General features: G+C 38.3%; 2 protein-coding genes across 2 annotated transcripts in view; one reads left to right on the forward strand and one right to left on the reverse strand.

The window, feature by feature from the left end:
- Positions 1-13,051, reverse strand: part of sbf2 (SET binding factor 2) — an 83,218-nt gene extending 70,167 nt beyond the window's left edge. The window contains exons 1-2 of the mRNA XM_077564619.1: positions 12,896-13,051; positions 4,791-4,876 (exon numbers count right to left, since the gene is read on the reverse strand). Of these exons, the coding sequence (XP_077420745.1) occupies positions 4,791-4,876; positions 12,896-12,950 (141 nt within the window). The 5' untranslated portion in view covers positions 12,951-13,051. The remainder of the gene's footprint in view (positions 1-4,790; positions 4,877-12,895) is intronic.
- Positions 13,052-15,121: 2,070 nt separating this feature from the next.
- Positions 15,122-18,574, forward strand: adma (adrenomedullin a). The gene is made up of 4 exons (XM_077564625.1): positions 15,122-16,419; positions 17,016-17,118; positions 17,202-17,315; positions 17,396-18,574. The coding sequence occupies exons 2-4, from the start codon at positions 17,024-17,026 to the stop codon at positions 17,697-17,699; spliced, it is 513 nt and encodes a 170-aa protein (XP_077420751.1). The 5' UTR covers positions 15,122-16,419; positions 17,016-17,023; the 3' UTR covers positions 17,700-18,574.
- Positions 18,575-20,069: the final 1,495 nt, after the last annotated feature.

The following is a 20,069-nucleotide window of genomic DNA, read 5'->3' on the forward strand; positions in this document are numbered from 1 at the left end:
AAAGTAAATATATTGTGTTGTACACCCGCAAATGCGACATTTGTTTGTTGATTTTTAAAATGTATATATTGAAGGTTTCTGTAAACGCCACAAGTGTAAGCGCTAAAATGTTTTGGGGATTATGCTTCTGCTTCAGGAGCTGAGATATCAATTATTTTTAATATTGTCGAATTTCCAGGAAAACTTCAGGTTTTCGGGAGTGACTCAAAATTCACCCATAGGTTTTAGAGGCATGTTTTGCCAGGCGCTTTAGGCCTTAATGGGTTGCCCAGCTGTTAACTGGCAAACCTAGAGTACTTTAACTTGGTGTGACTTACCGCCATCGGCAGCTGGTGTATAAAGGTGCATATTAAGTGTGTGTGTGTTTTTTTTTTTATTTTTTACTGTTTGTTCAATGAAGCTATCAAAAGTGCACTTGTACACATATCCTTAACCATTAACTAGTGATACAGGCTATATCAAATCAACTAACATCGATATGTGTCCTTGTGTTGGCGAGCGTTAAAGTGGACACATTGCAATTCATCTTTTTTTTTTAATCAAATGACCCCAAACACTTTCTTTTACGGACACTTTTCTCCTGGCTCGCCTCCATTGCGCCAACGTATTTTTGCCCGGGAAATTGTGTACGGTTGCATAACTTTAGTCTGGGTGGAAATATGGATCCTATACAAAGCTTTGAGGCAGAGATTTTACTTCAACAATTTTCCAAATTGAATTACTCGAGTTACGATCTCACAGCCTCCCGAACATCCTTTTACAGAGTACAATGTGATGGAAATATACTGACTGACCTCCATCGAAAGACATGGCTCATCCATAACAGATGAGGATTTGATCTGGTTCCTATCATCACTTGCCTGAAAAGATTAGAAACACATTTTTGTGCGCACGAGTTGTAAACGCTTTTTTTTGGTGCATTCCTCATCTGTGGTTATTTAGTTTGCTGGGGGTCGGTTGTGACCACAAAATGCTTTTCGTGCTCAGCTCCATGCACTGTTTTCACCAGATGTGTTTCTTGTTTGTAAATGACTCATTTTCTTTTTTCACGGAGCATAGACAATCTGCAACTAATAATGGTCAACATACCAGAACAGAATACAACCAAAATGCAAATTACTGAGTGGATCCGCTAAACACTATGATCTTCACAAAGCTTCAAAGATGGAATTCTTGTCATTTGGCACTCAACCAAACATTGTCACACACGAACCAATAGTAGGAGGGTATAATGTATAGAAGAAACCCTATTTTCTGTCCTTGATCCTTGAACTCACTAGGAAATAATGACAAGAACACATGAATCACATTCAGCCTGTTATCCAACTATTTAATTCTCTTCATGTACATTTTGTTTTATCTAAAAAAATATATATATAATAAAAAATAATAATAACTGGAGTTATGTGCACTACTGACTATAGGAACCAATGCGCTCTGTGAACTCCAGATTACATTATGTCTCAATTTAAGTGTAGGCTGAAGCATAATGAAGAAGCAATGCAGGTTCAACTTAGTGAAAAAGAAAACAAAATAAATTAACACACCCACAAGCTTATAAAAACAATGTGCAGGTCCTCAACTGACATCTGGAAACACTAAACTAATAGATTTAGGGAAACATGTGGCCATGTTTCTATATTTAAACGTGGCGAAACATCCACAGGATACTTGAGAGATGATTCTCAGAGAGCAGAGCCAACATGGTTTATCACCCAGAGTGAATTAAAGGCCAGCGCTGGACTTTGAAGGTGGACAAAGTCGATCAATCCATCCATCCATCCTCTGAACCGCTTAATCCAAACCTAAAATTAATTGAACTAATTTTTGTGGAAAAACTTATTTTGAATAAGATGTACCGATACCGCTCTAATACAACACACTGATATCATGGTCTGGAAAATGAATGAACTTTTTTTTGGCATGCACCGGGTTTCTTGAGCCCCGTCGCTGACTACAGGCAATACAGCTTACGCTACCGCCCTCTTGCTCCCGGCTCTTGCGCAGAAAGTCAGGCAGGTGACACGCTGTGCTTGTGGTATTTTGAAGAAGCTGTCTTGCATCTTTTTACTAGTGCTGTCAAAGTTAGAGCGTTAATTGATTAATTAATCACCAAAAAAGATCGCATTAATCATGAATTAACGCAGATTAATCGCACTATCAATTTTGACCATATTAGCCTTTAGCGTGACAGCGGATGGCTACGTTTAAGGTAGCACAGGTTGTGTTTAAGCAATAAACATAATTTCATGCATTAAAGTAAAGCATTTAATGAATGTTTGCGTATCACATTTAGAATATTTGTTCATGTCAAAATATTGGGGTCATTTTTTCCCATTTTAAATTATGCAAGTAATAAACTGAAAAGGGGAGGATGAGCGTGTGCAGTGGATCAAAAAATGTTGAAGATGTCCTAATAACATTAAATGTCAAAAGAATTAACACATAACCGGTGCTCCTCAAATTTGGCGGGGGAAAAAAAATATAGATAAAAAAGCTTTTTTTGATTAAGTGATTAATCAAAATTCTAAAATGTGAATAATCTGATTTAATTTTTTTAATCTTTTATATACTTCCCCTAGTGTTCAGAAGGATATAAATGAAACGCCTTGTGTTACAGGCTAAATTTAAGTGAAAATGTAAGTGAAATATTTTTGGAAAAATAATTGATTACAATAAATTTTCATATTAGTATTGGTACTCTGAATCGGCGAGTACCGATAATTGTACTCCTAATCGGTCTAAAAAGAAAAAAAGAGAGGGATAAGTGCTTCCTTAATATTTTAGCATTTTTTTAAACTCAGATAGTCAGCAAAAATTAACTCACAACCAGACCTCCACATACTTCTTGGCTTGGATTGAGAGACCCTGCACGCTGCTCACCGCACCCACTCACAACTTGTCTATTTATGTTGAAACAACTGCCTCACTTGACCTCAATTGCCTCATGAATCCCACTGCATAAACAAGGGCCGTGGTATCTCTTTGACCACATTCACACACAGGCAGCAATTCAGCTACAGCTTATTATAATTGTGGGCCATCTCTTTTATCAGCGATTGAAGGCTCCATCCAAGCACAACAGTGTATGGCTACAATTAGCCTTATCTAGTGAGATTTGAAAGAATGCTTGATGGTGTGCGCTCTTGGCTTAGCGACTGACTTTTATTATGCAACTTGTTGGCCTCAACACCTGCTGTTCTTCTCTACATCACGTAGCTCTTGAACCAAATACCTCAGGTTGTGATCTCTGACATTCCCCAAACTCAAAACACCAGACGCACGAGACAGGGTGGTGGGGTTAACAACAAGAGAGCGACACTGTTCCAGACAGGGAGTCGGCGATAGAAAGCTGAAGGGGTTCTGTTAACAATCTTATAATATCATGGTTGGTGCATGGTTGGGCTGTACTGTGATTGGCTAGCTTTTCAGTCACTGTTGATGCAATCATTGGACAATCTAATGGTCAGTCATTTCATGAATCATAGAAACGGTCAAGACTGAGCTTGCTGAGCAGCACAAAATGTGTATCTTGGAAAATCTTCTATTTTTTTCCTTTTCATAAAATGAATGTGGCTCACCAAACTTAGTTAGTTATCATTTTTGCAATTTCCTTTGCAAAGAAATGTCGCTGTTTATTTATTTCTAGGGCCGAACATTGAATAGAAAGATTTGGCAAAAATGCATCTTCTGACTGTGTTTGTAATCTTTATTTTAACATTGCAACTATTTCTAAAATTTGTAAGATTTTGTTTTGGCATAGTTGTCTTGTTAAAGACCACAAAAGCATACAAATTAATTGTCATACTTAAGAAGATTTAAGTGTAAGTGTAATGACTACAACTGCGCTCACAAACCAAACATGTCTTCAGCCCACTGTAAGAGTTTCAGCTGATGTTCCCTTTCCGACAACATGTAATTATGATTTTGGAGTGAATGACCTAGAGTGAAAATGCTTGAATAAAATGAAACTAAGCTGAACTGAAACTGAAAGAAGCGTTGTCTCTTGAGTATTTACTCTACACTAGCAGTTTTTACATTGACATTTACAGACTTGTTACCCCTTTGTTCTCAAACCAAAAGCAACCATGCGTACATACCACAGTGTTTAAGAGTAAATTTAACATAGACACATTGTGGGTGGTAATATAAAGAATTACCAATACGCTACGGCAGTATATCATGATCAGCACTTCCAAGTCATCATGTGGTTTTTGCTCCTTTACTGCCAAGACCACTGAGCTTACCAATGTGCTGCAGCCAAGACAAATTAACAAAATTGATATAAGACAGACGACATCCTTTGCAGAAAGATAGAGTTAAAAGAAATTGCTGTGAGGGAGATTGAGAGGTTTTTGTGTTGCTCCATTGGAATGTCCTTGCAATATGGGCAATAGACCCCCTGTCACAAACACCCCAGTGGCTTTCCAGAAATGGAAGAAGCAACTAAGAAAAGCTTAATGTCACCAAAGACAAGGCTGAGAGGGTCAATTATGCAAAAAATGACAAGAGCTTGCTAATTAGTCAGCACAGGAAGAGCTTTTCAGTAAACAGTTCATGATGAATGTGGCAGGAAATTCCGTTGTCCATTAAAGGGGAAGTCACAAGTCAACCCAAAAAATGTTCTTTATAATATACAGTAATATGTTGAATGGGCCCCCACTAGAATAAACACATCATTCTGATTAATACTGTGTTTGTGGAATATGTGTTAGGCAGCAATAACATATTCTGATGCATGTCTGCCACACAACAACAACAACAAAAATCAATTAGTTTATGAGACTCACCATCTCCACCCCCTGAGGGAAGGCTGTCCCCTCCCAGTCCTTCTTGGGGAATCGCTGAATGATTTTCCCGCATCCCTCTCCTGACCCTGCCAATTAAAATAGATAGAGAGAAACATGGTATCAAAGATTCAAATAAATAATCTCATTAGTCTGACAATTTGCAGTTCAGTACATCCTAGGATGTTAAAAAGTAAATATTTGTTTCCAATAGACATAGCAACCTGAAGATTCATAATTTCGAAAAACAGAATAATCGCTGGTCAATTAATATTATATTCTCAAATGCAGACATCAAATTGGTGCTACGTAAAAGATAAGAACCTAGTTCCGGTATATATTGAACATATTTTGAAGTAAAACAAAAACAGTTTGCTAATATTTCTCTGTAGTACAGAATAAAACTATGAAAATTTTGTACCATAATTATCAACATTATCACGATATTGCTCAAGTAAATTTATCAAAATGCACCGAAAGCACTGTGACACGTTATTTTAAATACCCCAAAAAATACAAAATATTTACTTACATTAGAAATTGAAACGCCCAAAGTTAATTTTCATGCACGCACAATATTTAAGACGCACGAGACATAGTGATAGGACTCAATCAAAACATAAATCTATTTAATTGGAGCTTTTATAATTAATATTAGTTAATGAAATAACATTTAAAAAAACAGCATGAGTAACGGTTTTCAATTCATATATTATATACATAAAATTTTAAATATACTTTGGGATTTTTTTTCAACCAACTGCTAAAATAGGAATATATCGCCAGATGATTTGATTTAACCTAACGATAATCAAAATGCTCTAAGTCATAAATTTAGGTTGGCTACATTCAAATTTGGAAATGACTTTTTGAATTCAAGAAATTATTATCCAGGTGTTAACTATTCCATTTTGATACTCGAGACAAGATTTGAAAACAACTCGAATTATCTTTAAAAAAAAATGTACGGGGAGCCAGTGAGAGGATGCCAGGATTGGAGTTATGAGCTCCCTCCTACGAGCTCCAGTAGGCGACATCACAGTAATCCAGGCAGGATGTAACAGACGCTGTTTTTAAGTTCCATTGAGAAAGGAGAAGCTTGACCCTAGCCAGCAGCATAAAATGAAAAAAGCTGGATTTAACAACAGCACCAATATGTCAGTCCAAATTAAAACCCAAGTTCAAGACTGCTGACTTTAGTTAAGGTGCCAGGGCGCCCAAGTCAGGAGGGCGGGATGTACAAGGGCCATTGGGACCAAACTTGATAACTTCTGTTTTCTTTATTTGAAATTCAAGAAATTAAGTCCCACCCAGGCCTTGAAATATAAATGACATCAGTTTGACTTTTTGAGTAATTCCCACAAACTGTGTTGATGTGGTAAAAAAAAGACGGCCAAACAAAAACCTGACAAGCGCATGATGAGAAACTCCTTTCTACTGTGGTCACCCCAGTCTTTGCTGCAGGTCAATAAGTGCCAAATTAAACTCTGTCTCTACAATTAAGCGGATGACACTATTTATGGGCAACATTTTGGAACTTGCCTGATCTAGACCAGAGAAGGAATTTATTTACACAAAAACTAAAACTCATTTTACTAATCAGACCGAACGGCTGATAAACTTGACTCAATTAGAGGCCCCAACATTGCTTAACTCGTAAAGATGTCCTATTACCTGCAACATTACTCAACACCGCAAATGGCTTTTTGTTTGTTTTGCTGTTACACATGTCAACATGAGTTTGGTTTTGTAGCCTCGTTTCTGTAATTAATCAATTTCATAAGGTTAGTTCAGGCCCTCTGTAAAAGTATTGGAACAGTGAGGCCATTTCCTTCATTTTTGTGGTAGAATGAAAACGTTTGACATCAAATGTATGTCAAAAAGATGTTTGTCCATCCCTAATCAATACCATAATCACAGGAAGTGTGCCGCTCACACGAATGATAGGACTTTGCATCTCGACAATCTGTTTGATTATTTTGTGTCACGGTTTGGTGGCAAGTCAAACGCAAGCCCCACAAGAACGCAGATCTAGCACATGTCATCCTGCTGACTGCTCCAGCTCTTAGAGCCCATCTATGGCTTGCTCTCAACAACTGGCTCCTAACCTAACCTCCGCTAAAGAGTGTGAATATTATGATGAGGTTTTTGGGTGTGTGGTTCATGCGCATTTGCTTGATCGAGTAGCGTATGTAAGCTTAAAACACACTTGATCTGGAGTTATCTTTATGCCCGTGCATGTGCGGGAATAGTAGTCAAGTCATGCTAGTAAAACAGCAGTCTGCTTGACAGTTACGTGTAGTTTGGATTTTACAGATCCCCTAATTGAAATCGTATGCTCGGAATGCTCCGAGTTCTAATTTTCGAGCAAGGATGAAAATAAATGACGGAATTCCTCACATTCCATGAGGCGACTCTCTCGTATTAAAACAAGCTGTGCTCGCCAATGTTGCCTGATATAAAAAGAACACCATCAGAAAAAAATAATAGAAGCCAGGCTGAGAAGACACGTGCTATTTTTAACATCCGCTCACAAGATGCAAGGATGAAGTACAGTACTTTCAAAAAAAGCAAGTTAAGTCCTTGAGCAGAAATTATTTTAAACCAGATAATTTGATGTGTAACATCAGAATCAGCATAACTGATTATTACATTTTTTTAACTCAAATTTAGAAAATACTAATCAGTAAACTTGTACATGTACACTGTAAGATTTGTATGAAAAATTATTTATGTATCTGAAAATTCAGGCTTATAACTGAGCCACTGCATTTAATAAACAGGTTGCAGTCTGTTTCATGTTTGAACAGCATTGAAATAAAATATTAAGGCTTAACATTCTTCCATGCTTAATGTGTGAATCCTAAACCTAAGTAAGACGTTTTGTTGAATATTCCCATAAAAAAAATGATGTTTAAAAATCTATTTGGCCGAATCGATTCGAGAATTGCGCGCTGTAATATCGCGATATATTGTTTTTCTAACACCCCTACCTGGCTCCATTGTCTGCTATTTAATGTGCACAAAGTGCAATAAGTTTCCCATCACTTGTCTAGATCACGACTTGTGTTAAAGTGCTACAACATGAGGACATTTTTTTGTACCTTTTCTAACAATAATTCATTCCCATTAATTAAAAAACTAGAGATTAAAATATTTTTTTCCCCAAGAGTGACCTGGCCAATAAACAGAATTTACAGTATTTGTACTTAGGAGTTCAAGTGTGAACCCTACAAGGTACGTCACGAAAATTCGCACCTTGGAGAACAAAAATGTTACGTAACAGCTTCGCACGAGCTGCACAACAAGAGCGAATAAAACGTTGTCCTTCCTATGTGCTAAATGCCAATGTAAAGGGATTTCTGGTATAGAAAATATTGTTTTGCACAGCTATGTTTGCTATTAAAGTGCTCAGGAAATAGTATATGTTTATTTTGTGTCATTTCAGAGCTGCAATTTCAACATGCACAAAAAAGGTTTCTACTAGTGCATGCAGTCAATTGCACAACATTTGAAAAACCCAAATGACAAAACTTCAGGTTTTTTTTTTAGCAATTCTTAGAAACTGGCTCCATTCTGAAAAAAAAAAAAAAAACATGCCAGTGCCTTGATAAATTGCTGAACTTCCCCAATGTTCAGATGTAGTTACTTCCTTGGATACTCTATTTCCAAGGCTGAATGGCACTCCGCAAAGAAGAAACATTACCAACATATTCAAATATACTGAAAGTGATTCATAAATCTGACCTTATGTTTGATTTTTATCAGATAAGTCACATGTCATATATTTGACTAAATGGTTGTACTAAAATGTTCCCTGGCACGAATTTGAGTTTAATTTGTATAGTCAAATATAAAGAAAAGTCTGATTGTTTTCCATCTTATCAACAGGCTTAATGCAGTGCTGAGGTAATAGTTGTGAGTGGAGTTTCTCTCAGTATCAGTTTTAAACTTTACAACTCTCAAGGAAGGAACACTTTCATTGTGGTCAGGGCCACCACCAAGTATCAAGTCTGAATCCAACCATAAACTTCCAAATGTGGCAAGAAAACAAAGAAAGGAGCAAAACCAAAACATACTCAATGAATAACAATGTTTTATCATACACTGAAAACTGGAAATTACTGCGCATTGACAAATGCAAAAAGACAATAGAATTTTTGTATTGTATTGTATTCGTACTAAATTTGTGAATATGTTTCCAGTTCTGCCAAGCCATTAGTTCTACATTTTCTTTGTCTTTCTGTCTACAAAACAGACCAGATTATGGTTATGGGATTAAAATAACATATTTTCACAAACCAAACCAAAACACATGGGAGCACTTCAAGAAATCAAAATTAAGTCTCCTGCTCTTAAACTAGATGATTTATATTTTGATTTGGACTTTTTCTGGCCACTGGATTTTTGTATTTCATTTATTTAAATTCATTTTATTGCGTGTTCTATACAAAATATGTATTTTCAAAAAACAAAAAAGGTCATATAAAATCAGTAATAACCATTAATTTTATGCAACTTTAAGGGGAACTGATACATTGGGATGTATAGGTCTCTAAAATATCAATGTAATCATTACATAAGTGTGAATAAACAGTAGACAGTGACAGACAAAAAAAGATGAAAAAAGGTCAAACTTGCACTTGTTTGTGGGTGTGCCAAGTGTGCCAGTAGCACAAAACAAACCCTCTTTGAGATTTTGCAACAAAGATCCAATTCATGATGCTTTCAGATAATAAAGCTGAGCAATGTCAGCATGAACTCTGTGACAACCTTCAATGCAAGGCATTTATTAACTTCTTCAACACTGCACGTCGGAACTTGTCTTCCGTTGATTCTGCTCAACAATTATGTCACCAGAAACTGTATGTTGCTAATTTTCCTTTGGGCAATCCTATTCCAAAAAACATGATTACATTATGTTACATAAGAAATCCCCCAATTCAGACCAGAGGATACTAGAGTTGAAATTGTTTTATGAAATACACAATACTTTGGGCTAGTACTGCTTCACTTCATTTTCCACCCATCAATCCATTGTCTCCATTGCGTATCCTGTTCAGGGTCACAAGAGCTGGGCCTATCACTGCTGACCACTCGCTTGCACCATTTTGTTCTCCTGCTCGCAATGCATTGTGGGTAATTTTGAGTGCACTACACTTTTTTTTCTCTCTGGACATTCGGACACCCCTAAAAAAATGGTGTGACCCCTATACAGTGCACTATAAGGGTAATAGAATAGTATGGACATTTGTGAACAGCCATAGAGCAGGGCTACAAAACGTGCTCCAAAACTACCTGGCATCCAACGTTTCATCTGCAGAAAAAGCCTTGGCTAAAGGTTAGAAATGTGACTATCAGAACACAACAGTCAGAGAGAGAATGTACTGGCATCCGTTGTACACAGCGGGCCTAAACATAGTGTGGCTTTGAGCCTACCGGACTCAGCAGCCCCTGCACGCAAAGCCCGTCAAGGACATCATGAAAGATCATGAGAAAACGTAAATATTGAGAAAAAAGAAAATGTCCAAAATCCTATGGTGCACTACCTTTAGGCAAATGTAGCATTATACCTTTTTTACAGAGCCCGCTAATGAGGAGATTTGTCTGGTTGTTGAGGCTGTCGAATTGATTGAATGTAACGGTTGATTCCACCTTGGAGGATGTAAACACGAAAAACCCACTCAAGCACAGGTAAAACACATAATCATATACCCACACATACCATGAAGCCCCCAAAACTCTAAAACAGACATGAACCAGGAATACTAATTCATGTCAGGCAAGCCATAAAGGATGAGTGGATATTTGTATCACACCTGCTTGGAAACAAGTGCATCTGCTTACCATCATAATGTCCAAGAATCTAGTGGATAAAAATAGATTAAAAAATGATCCTCCCCTAATGTCTGAGCGTGACTCTATTCAGACTCTTAATTGAGCCAGGAACATTTTGTCCCATGAGTGTTTATAATAAATAAATAAATCATTTGTGCGTTGGCGATGGGATGCACAGAGCTGATGAAAGTCACTGTTTAGCTTATTGTGCAGAGCAAACAAGCTACGCTGGCTAAGAGGTTTCAGCTGTTCTGGCCACTGCATGAGGTAATATTGTGGCCTATTTCACTTGTTGATTCCTCCTTTCAGCTACTTCAAGCAAATAATACAACATTACTATGTACTTGATGCCCCCCCCTCCCCCAAAATGTTTCTTTGCCTCTATTATAGGTTTAAACTATAAATATTAGGTATGTGCCCAAAAAATCGATTCACGATTCTCATTTAGTACGATTAAGAATCGATTTTAAAATCGATTTAATTTAAATTATTTTATACCGTCTTGCCTTTGTCTGTGTGTGCCTTTATTTGGAGCGCTGTTAATGTTGTACCCGATTTTGGGGCAGTGTGGTTCCACGCGGTCTAATACACTGTTAAGTTGTAGCCACATTAGAGAGTAGAAGGAAAAAGTCACGATCAAGTTATTCCAATAAAAAAGTAGTTTTTTTGCAGTGTGGAGCCGTTCTTTTGAGTGATAAAAGTGCCGCGAGTAGCGCGCTTATTAGCATTAGCGAGTCAGACTGGAGTAGATCATTACAATTCCTTGCACATCTATAGATTGAAGCAAAAATCATTGTCAATCAAATCATTATGAATAAAAAAATCGTTCTTAATCGAAAATCGATTCTGAATCGAATCGCAGACCCAAAAATCAGAATCGAATCGTAAGACATTTAAAGATTCCCACCCCTTATAAATATACCACAGATAATGAGAGCTCTTGCCCAACGTACAAAGATGTTAATCTTAATCAATCCTCACTAAATTTACTAACTACTAACTAAATTGTCACTAACACTTTAGTTTTATTATTAATTTACTCCATACCCACCCACCACTCCTGTTTACTTACAGACTTACATATGAATATCATATGTCTGTCAGTGTGTTCACACACATACATCCCACTTTTAGGACGATACGTCCGCTCTTTGCGGGTAGGATATTTTCACTGTCTGTTAAGTAAGGTCTGCCCTGACTCAGAAATGCACTTGATGCTGACAGTAACCAGTGGATGAGTCTGGTTTCCAGGCTAGAGTACCCTGTGAAAATATACAGAAACACAGGGAGAGCATACCAATTCCACACAGGAAGGCCGCAGCCCAGATTCAAACCCCCAACCTCAAAACTGTGAAGAGGATGTGTTAACTAGTCATCCATCCTGCCGCCAATTAATCAATTGTAATGAAACACTGTTCAGATTTTTATGGAAGCTGTTTGAGTTACTCCAATTTAATAATTTACAAAAAGCTTCACAGAAGAGATTGTGGCTGTCCTTAGATGTGTCATTTTAGATGAATATGTTTTCTCTGACCCAAAGAAAGAAAGAAAGAAAGAAACAAAGAAAGAACAATTGGAGCTGAGCTTAAGGCACAACAAGTGGAAGCAGGGGAAACTTCCTGTCCCAGCACATATCAACATTTGTGAGTGTAAAAAGAGGGAAGCGGACTGAATGCCTTTATTCACAGCTGCATATTGCAGCTATCGTGGAAGGAAAAAAAACGTGCAGCTCTCTTCCGCAAATACAAACTCATGACAACAAATCATCAAGCGCTTTTGCAGCAGAATATAAATAGAGAGCAGAGTGGGCAGGTCTAAACCTAACAGCCAATACTTAATACAACTTGGATGCACAGCTTGACTATCATGGAAAACTGAACCCAACTCATGTCAACAGTTCTTTTTATGACAATCTGTTCCTTTTATCCAGCCCCTAAACTGCTGCGAGCATATATAGTGACTGCAGCCCCTTTTCCTTGACTAACACCCAACAAACACAACCGTCGCGGACAGGATGTGACTCGTTTTAGATTTGTGAAGATTCAATTGGTTTACAACCACATCAGTACATAAAAGTATGATACTCTTAAAAGCACCGCTAACCCGAGAGGATCCACCGCAATGACCGGGTTAATGAGAAACACGAAAGAATCCCTAAATTCGCCTGTTAGCATTGCGGCTAACCAGTAGCTAGTCGCCAAGCTTTCCAGCATCAACATCATCCCACAGTGAGTGTCGGCGTGGCCACAAAGCTCATTTTACACACTTACCGGCTTTTTCCTGATCATATCCCACAACAACAAAGTAGTCAGCCAATCTAGCCATGTCTGCCGCTTTTCCCGAGCTGTGCCAACACAATTCAGCATTTTCCCTGCTTCCAAAGCACAGCCATTTTTGACAGAAGGGCAATTAGTGCGCATGCGTCGACGACATGGAGCTATCCATGGGCGTGGGCCCCTGGAGTTTACAAATACAAACGCCGCTTTGGCCCTCAGACTCGGGGGCCAGTCCAACACACCCACCAGGGTTCACCACCTTTTTGAAAGTGAAAGATATTCATTGGGAATTGAGTAATGCAAAGTGATATCTTTTATTATTTGTTAATGATGGTCATCTATGTGAAGACACTTAATCATGTTAATCATTTGATGATGTAAATATTAATGTGCAACACTTTATTTCTATAGATCTCTGCAAGTGGTTACATTTTCAAATCATCACTTCTACAACATTCTACGAAATCACATTGTCCCTTCGCTGGTGAGTTATTTTCAGAACAGGCCTCTGGGCTAATCATGTGGTGGTTGCTCATGACCATTGCACTATAAAATAGTTGTTTTCAATATTTTACATTCTTGATTCATGACCACCAGTCTGTTGTTTCAGCTGTAATCTAACAATAATGCATCATGCATCTGCTATAATCAACGAAAAAGGTGTATGGAAGTTGTTTGAAGGGTTTAAGTCATTTAGTTTCATGTACTTGTACGCTCTTTGTCCTTGTTTGGTTGGTTGGGGGACGTGGTAAAGGAAGCTGTAGAAGGGATGACCATACTGCAAGTGGAGTAGAAAATGTATTACATGACATGATGCCATACAATGTTAGTTAAAACAGCATGAGTGTCCATTTAATGAAATGAATCGCCGCAGGTAGACGCCTCAGAGGAAGTGGTCCTCCTCAGATCCTGTTCCGGACGTAAGAGGGGATGGGAGAGGAGAAGCGGCAGTAAAACAGGCCAAATCTGCATGTCAGCGGGTGACACAGGGCGGGCAAACTCCAAACAGGAAGGTCAGATCCGAGATTCATATACTGAAACTCAGAACTGTGAAGCAGATTTGCGAATTACGTATTTACCGTGCTGTCCAGTTTCTTTACAAACAAAACATCTGCCCTTGTTCTTAAATGCTACATGTCTCATATATTTTATAATATTCACAGGTGGCAAAACTACAGGGGCTTAATGGACAGCAATTTTGTGATTTTGCACATGCAATTGGTTAGTCAATAATATTAAATGGCATTTAAAAAAAAGTTGTCTCAAATTCAACTGAAACTGTAAAAATTAAAAATAGCAGGAACACAGTAAAGTACAATATGTACTATTATCTTAGCAATCATTCTTTGATTTTGTGTTTGTCACTCTCTTTGTGTAGCCACCTCAAAGCTCGGCAAAAGGAATGATGACATGCAGAACATTTTTGAACATGAGCCAAAACATGAGGAAATCCACAGTGGGTGTTTCATGTACTGTTGTTGATCATTACACAATAAATATACATAAATCGCTACATACAACACGTGTTTGACAGATAATCAATAAAAATTATGAATCATCCAACCAAAGCGTGGCCCCAAGCGCCACGCGCTCTTTTTCCTGACATACACGGCTATAATTACACACGTTTCCTGCCACACGTTCGTACCGGAACTGGCAGTGAAGGATGGGACAAACCATGTCACTCATCCTACGTTTGTCAAAAGATGTCTTTATAAGGAGACAGAGAAAGCTGGCGCTTTACTGTCATCATTTCACAATTCTGATTGTTGTCTTCCTGTAAGTGGATCACTTGAGGCAATTGTCATTACTGGTTTACAACACATGTGTTTGGCATTTATGTGTTGTGTTGAGTTGAGTGTAAAAAGTCATAAATACAAAGTGCTGAATAGCTAGCAAAGGTTTCCCTTTTGCAAGTACTAAAATGAATCAGATTTATTGCTGTATTTATTTATAGAAGTTTGGGATGCTGATGGAATGTCAAGTGAGCTTGCATCAAATTAAGAAAACATGTCGCAACACATTTCCCCTTCGATTCCAAACTGAAAGGAAAATACAAAACTGAAAGCACTATTCCATTGCGCTCGATAAATGAAAATTATAGTTCACCGGACCTTGGGGAATTACTATTGTGGAATTTATGCAATGTTAAAACTGACAGTAATCAACAGCATTTCATGTGCTGTATTTTCTGAAACAGTACAAAATAATGTCCATAAGATGCCCATCTCTCTCTCTCTCTTTCTCTCTCTCTCTCTCTTTCTCATTCTATTTCTCTCTTTCCCTCTATTTCTCCCTCTCTCTCTCTCTCTCTCTCTTTCTCTCTCTCTCGGTACATGAAAAAAATCTCTGAATTAAAGAAAAATAAAACATTTACAACATTTAAACATGAAATACAATCAAACACATAAAACTGACAGTAATCAACAGCTTTTCATGTGCTGTATTTTCTGAAACAGTACAAAATAATGTCCATAAGATGCCCATCTCTCTCTCTTTCTCTCTCTCTCTCTCTCTCTCTCTCCATTACCTGAACCATGAGGAGAAGCAGTATATTGTAATATGTTTATTGTAATTGATGTTTATTGCATTTTCAATCTTTTAGAATTGCCTATTTCACATTACTTAACCTTTTTTTTTTTAATATAGATATTATATTTAAAAAGCCTGGGTAAAAAGCACACGAACCTGAACAAATGACAATATTTGTCTGTTCTATTCTATTCATTGATGGATCCCTGCGCTTACATTCCTAAGGGCAAACGTGTGGCTAAATGATTTGCCAAGTCTTTCCTGAAAGCAACAAATCATCCAAATTTTTCAAAACATGTCTGGACCAATATTGTTCAAGCTGATTTTTTTTTTTCTTACTCAATTTATTCTTAGATAATTGTGAAATTCCACCTTCCCGTAGTCGGCAAGGTAAAATAAATCAAGGCGTAAGGCGAGTTATTTACCTTGTACAAACAAATACCTTGAGTGTATTGGATTTACAGTCAGGCATATTTACCTTATTTAGTGATTTGACCAATGCTTCTCTCATCAAAAAAATCTCAAATTCATCAAGCTGACATGGAACTTCACTGTGTCAGGGAGTGGCGTGAAAAGGAGAAAGTGGAAACATTCCTTAAATTTGACATGCGCAATTATGGAACCGTATCAAATCAATGGTCAGATATGGCAATATTTCCATTTAAAGAAGAATTATAAAATGTTGTCATATTACTTTGATGTATGTTTTTTTTAATTATTATTCAGTAAACGCTCTACAACTATCCATGGTGTGTTTTGCGCCACTGGGAGAAGAAAGAGGGGGTAGGGGGGGTAAAGGATGAGAGTCAGTCAATGAGCCCCTCCCACCTTCTGTATAAAAGGCTCCCTGTCTGGTGTGTAGCTATTAGCAGAGTGACACAGCTGCCTTACAGGACTAGTGGCAATATTCCCCAAACCTGTGGAATACGCGTCTGAATATCTGACCAGAAAAAAGAAGAGCTTTGTCATCCAAGTGAGAATTACAGGTATGTTTACTTCCTTTTTTCTCTTTATGAGCACTTACCTATGATTGCTGCTCTCCCAGCTGATGGCTTTATCCTTGCTTTTTTTGAGGTCAGGGCACAAGTGTATAGACAAGGACAGGTTATCTGTCTGGTTATATAAGCAGTTCAGCTCTTAATATGTGCGCGCGTCTGTGGCGGAACCTCTTTCGAGGTGTAGCACATCTAAGAAAAACCCTGCAACTAATTACAAGGCATTTTAATCACAAGTAAAATGTGTTTCTATAGCTGTTGTTTTACTGTTATTGCGGCAAGTCTATTTTGGTCGGTTCTATTGGTAGACAGCGTCCTTCACATTATTGGCCAGGGGCCCAAAGCATGGTTGTAGGTTTACTTAACTGAGGAAAATGTGACCCTAGCTTAACTTCTCAAATAAATGAATGATAAGTGCAAATAACTTGGCTTTTGGACTCTTGTGTAAACATTACTAATTTACAGCCATACTGTACTCGAGGGATTAACACACATAGTGAGTGGCACAGTAGGGAGTTTGAAAAGTTAAATTGTAATGTACGTGTGATATTGCAAATGTCTAACTGGATGTTTTCTTGCTTCCACAGGAGGAAAAATGAAACTCATCTTCCAGGCCTTCCTCTATTGCTGCCTGGTGGCCACAGCGGCACACTGTGTGGAACTTGAAGTGAATCCCAAGTTAAAAAAGAGGTGAGTTGCTGGGGTTGCTTGTCGAGACGACAGTTGTCATGATCGGACTTAAGACTAATGGATTTTTGCCCTTCCCCATTTAGACTCAGCAAATGGCTCGAGAGCAGACTCAGACGGGATCTGGACAGCACGACTGCGAACTCTGAGCACTTTGTCCGGCAAGAGGACATCAGGGATACCATGCTGCCACATTCCAGGTATATACCTTCAACTCAAGTGCTTTTTTTTGTCACAGACATAAGCATCTTGAATCAACCTCCTTCTCTTCCTCCTCCAGCACTGAAACCAATGTGCGAACCAAGAGGTCCAAAAATTCTGCCAACCAGTCGAGAAGACAGGGTTGTTACCTGGGGACCTGCTCGGTGCACGACCTGGCGCACCGTCTGCACGTACTCAACAACACGCTGAAGATGGGCACCGCCCCCCCTATCAAGATGAGCTCAAAAGGGTACGGCCGCAGACGTCGCTCCCTACCAGCCAGCACAGTCGCACTGAGGCTGGAGCAGGGCAGGCTCAGGCCTGTGTGGCGCAACACTGACTCTCAGGTCCATAGGCTTGAGGCTCTGCTCAGGCAAACATGAATGGGACTTTTTGCAAGAAAGAAGAACGAAAGCCAAGGGAGTCTAAGAGTTAGCGTACTCTCTGCTCTCTGCTTAAATTCTCTGAATGCCTCAGATTTGCCAAGTATTCTCCAGCAGCATTTTTCCAGGTCTGGGGACCAAGTCAGAGCAAGACTGGCTGCACTGAGTTTCTTAAAGAGCTGAGCCTCGCTGCTCGGTGATGTGGAGCGAGCAAACCACTGCAAACACTGGATGGAACAGCGTGGAGCAACTACAGGTGCTGCTCTCTGCTTGGCAGGGGGCGAGCCCTCACAGGGTTGATTCCTACCCAAATGAGTGGACTTAAACTCTGGTGTAAAAGAGTGAACACTCACAATTCCTCCTCCACTTTGATAAGTGCTATCCCGCGAGGATAAAAAGCTGTGAGCACTTTGCCATTTGGACTTTAATGAATGGTCAGGAGAAAATGATGTGCATTACGATGTCAAACAAGGGGACAGACACTCTCAGCCTATATCAAGTTTTGGGCACTGTATAAAGGAAAATAAATGCCTTAGATTCTGTGAGTTATGTGCCAGTCCACAATGGATTGAAATATACTTGAAGTTGTTATTTGTACAAAAACACGTGCAATCTATATATTTTTTTTCCCATGGAGATACTGTATATGTATATAGGAATTCATTTATTTAATATTATATAGAAGTTACATCTAAACACATAGAACTATTTTTGTACAGAAAGAAATATATGGTATATGGGCATTGTATTATTTTGCAGACTGTGGTAATAGGAGAATTGTTTTATTTGGTATATTATATATTTGTAAATGTTCTCTATTTTATTTGTGTTAAAGCAATAATATTGTCATGTAATAAACATTTTTGCAAACGAAACCTTGACCTTGTCCAGACTTCCTTTTGCTTCCGGCCGCCGTAAATTCCAGCTCAAGTGGCGCGGTCTAGTGTCTAGAGAATATAGCAAGACAGGCAGCACCTGGTCTCTGTTAAATGATTACAGACTCTCATTAGAGTTTCCCCTCCTCTCACTACATTCCCTCAGTTATGACCTTCCACCTCTCCAGCCCCTTTTTTTAAGAAAGGGCAGACAGGGTCCGAGGCACATTCCTGCCTTATTCAGCTCATATTTGTCGACTAAGCCAACTCAGAGCCGCTTTGGGATGGTGAGGCTATTGCTTTATCTGTCTTCATTGGTAAAAGATGGTTGGAACAGAAGTAGAAGGATGTGGTGGTGGGATAGGGGGGCTAACATTCCCATAGGAGCAAACTGCTGGTCATTCCGTTCATATTCAAGCAGCCAAGGAAGGACTATCAGGCTGCAGATCTCATTTATTATCAGCTCTCACTTTTTGAGCTAGCTTAGAGCAGGGATGTCCCAAAAAATTTCCACTGGGGGTCCACATGCAAAAATGGAAGGAAGGAGGGCCACGTCACCTCATGCTTAGGAAACATGCTCAAATCAATCTAATACTGCACACTGCAGGTCAACATACAGTATTGTTAGCGTAATAGTACAGTTGCCAAAGTCATTTTTTGTGTGTGTTTTTTGTGAGTTATCGAAAAAGCAATTTTGGTCATTTTTAATGGCAAGCAAAGTTCTTAGTGTTTGCGTGATTTAAAAAAAAAAAAGAAGAAAAAAAATCTGTTTATATTTTTTAAATATTCAAAATTCAAATCAAAAAATCTCTAATTTCCATTAAACTGTTTTTTATCATTATTATTTTTTACTTTTTAAAGAAATATTTTAAATAAAAGTGCATCTTGTTACATTCAACTTTTTTTAATATTAGTATTTAAAAACACCACAATATCTTGTGGGCCATGTATAATTTTAATTTTGGAATATCATCAGGCCAATAAAAAACAGACCATGGACACTACAGTATAGTACAGCATCACACATATTTATTTATTTCTTAAATACACAGCATTGACATGTATAAACCATTCATCAACTGCAGTGTTCCTCCTGTTCAGGGTAACCGGGAGTTTGGAACTGGTCAGGCAAATCACTATACTTCTAGAATCTTTTGATCAAAAACAAGTCGTCCCAGCTTGACCGTGGTAATGAACCATGACAACCCACTGAGGTCATCCAGAAGGTGCTGTTTCAATTCAAGGGCTCATTAAATGCTATAGAATTAAATAAGCATAATAAGGTGGCGTATCATTTTTGAGATGTTATGTGCATGATTAAGCGTTTCATTTTCTGAATCTACACCAATTATCCTTCAGGGTCAGGAATCTGAAGCCAATCCCAACACACTTTTCACCTACCTGCTAATTATACGGCGGACAACTGTAGTTTAAGGCCTAAGTTTAGTCTTACGTGACTTGAACATTCAAGTGCTGGATTGTGGGAGTATGATTG

The sequence above is a fragment of the Vanacampus margaritifer genome, chromosome 4, assembly GCF_051991255.1.
Source record: "Vanacampus margaritifer isolate UIUO_Vmar chromosome 4, RoL_Vmar_1.0, whole genome shotgun sequence".
Lineage (NCBI taxonomy): Eukaryota > Metazoa > Chordata > Actinopteri > Syngnathiformes > Syngnathidae > Vanacampus > Vanacampus margaritifer.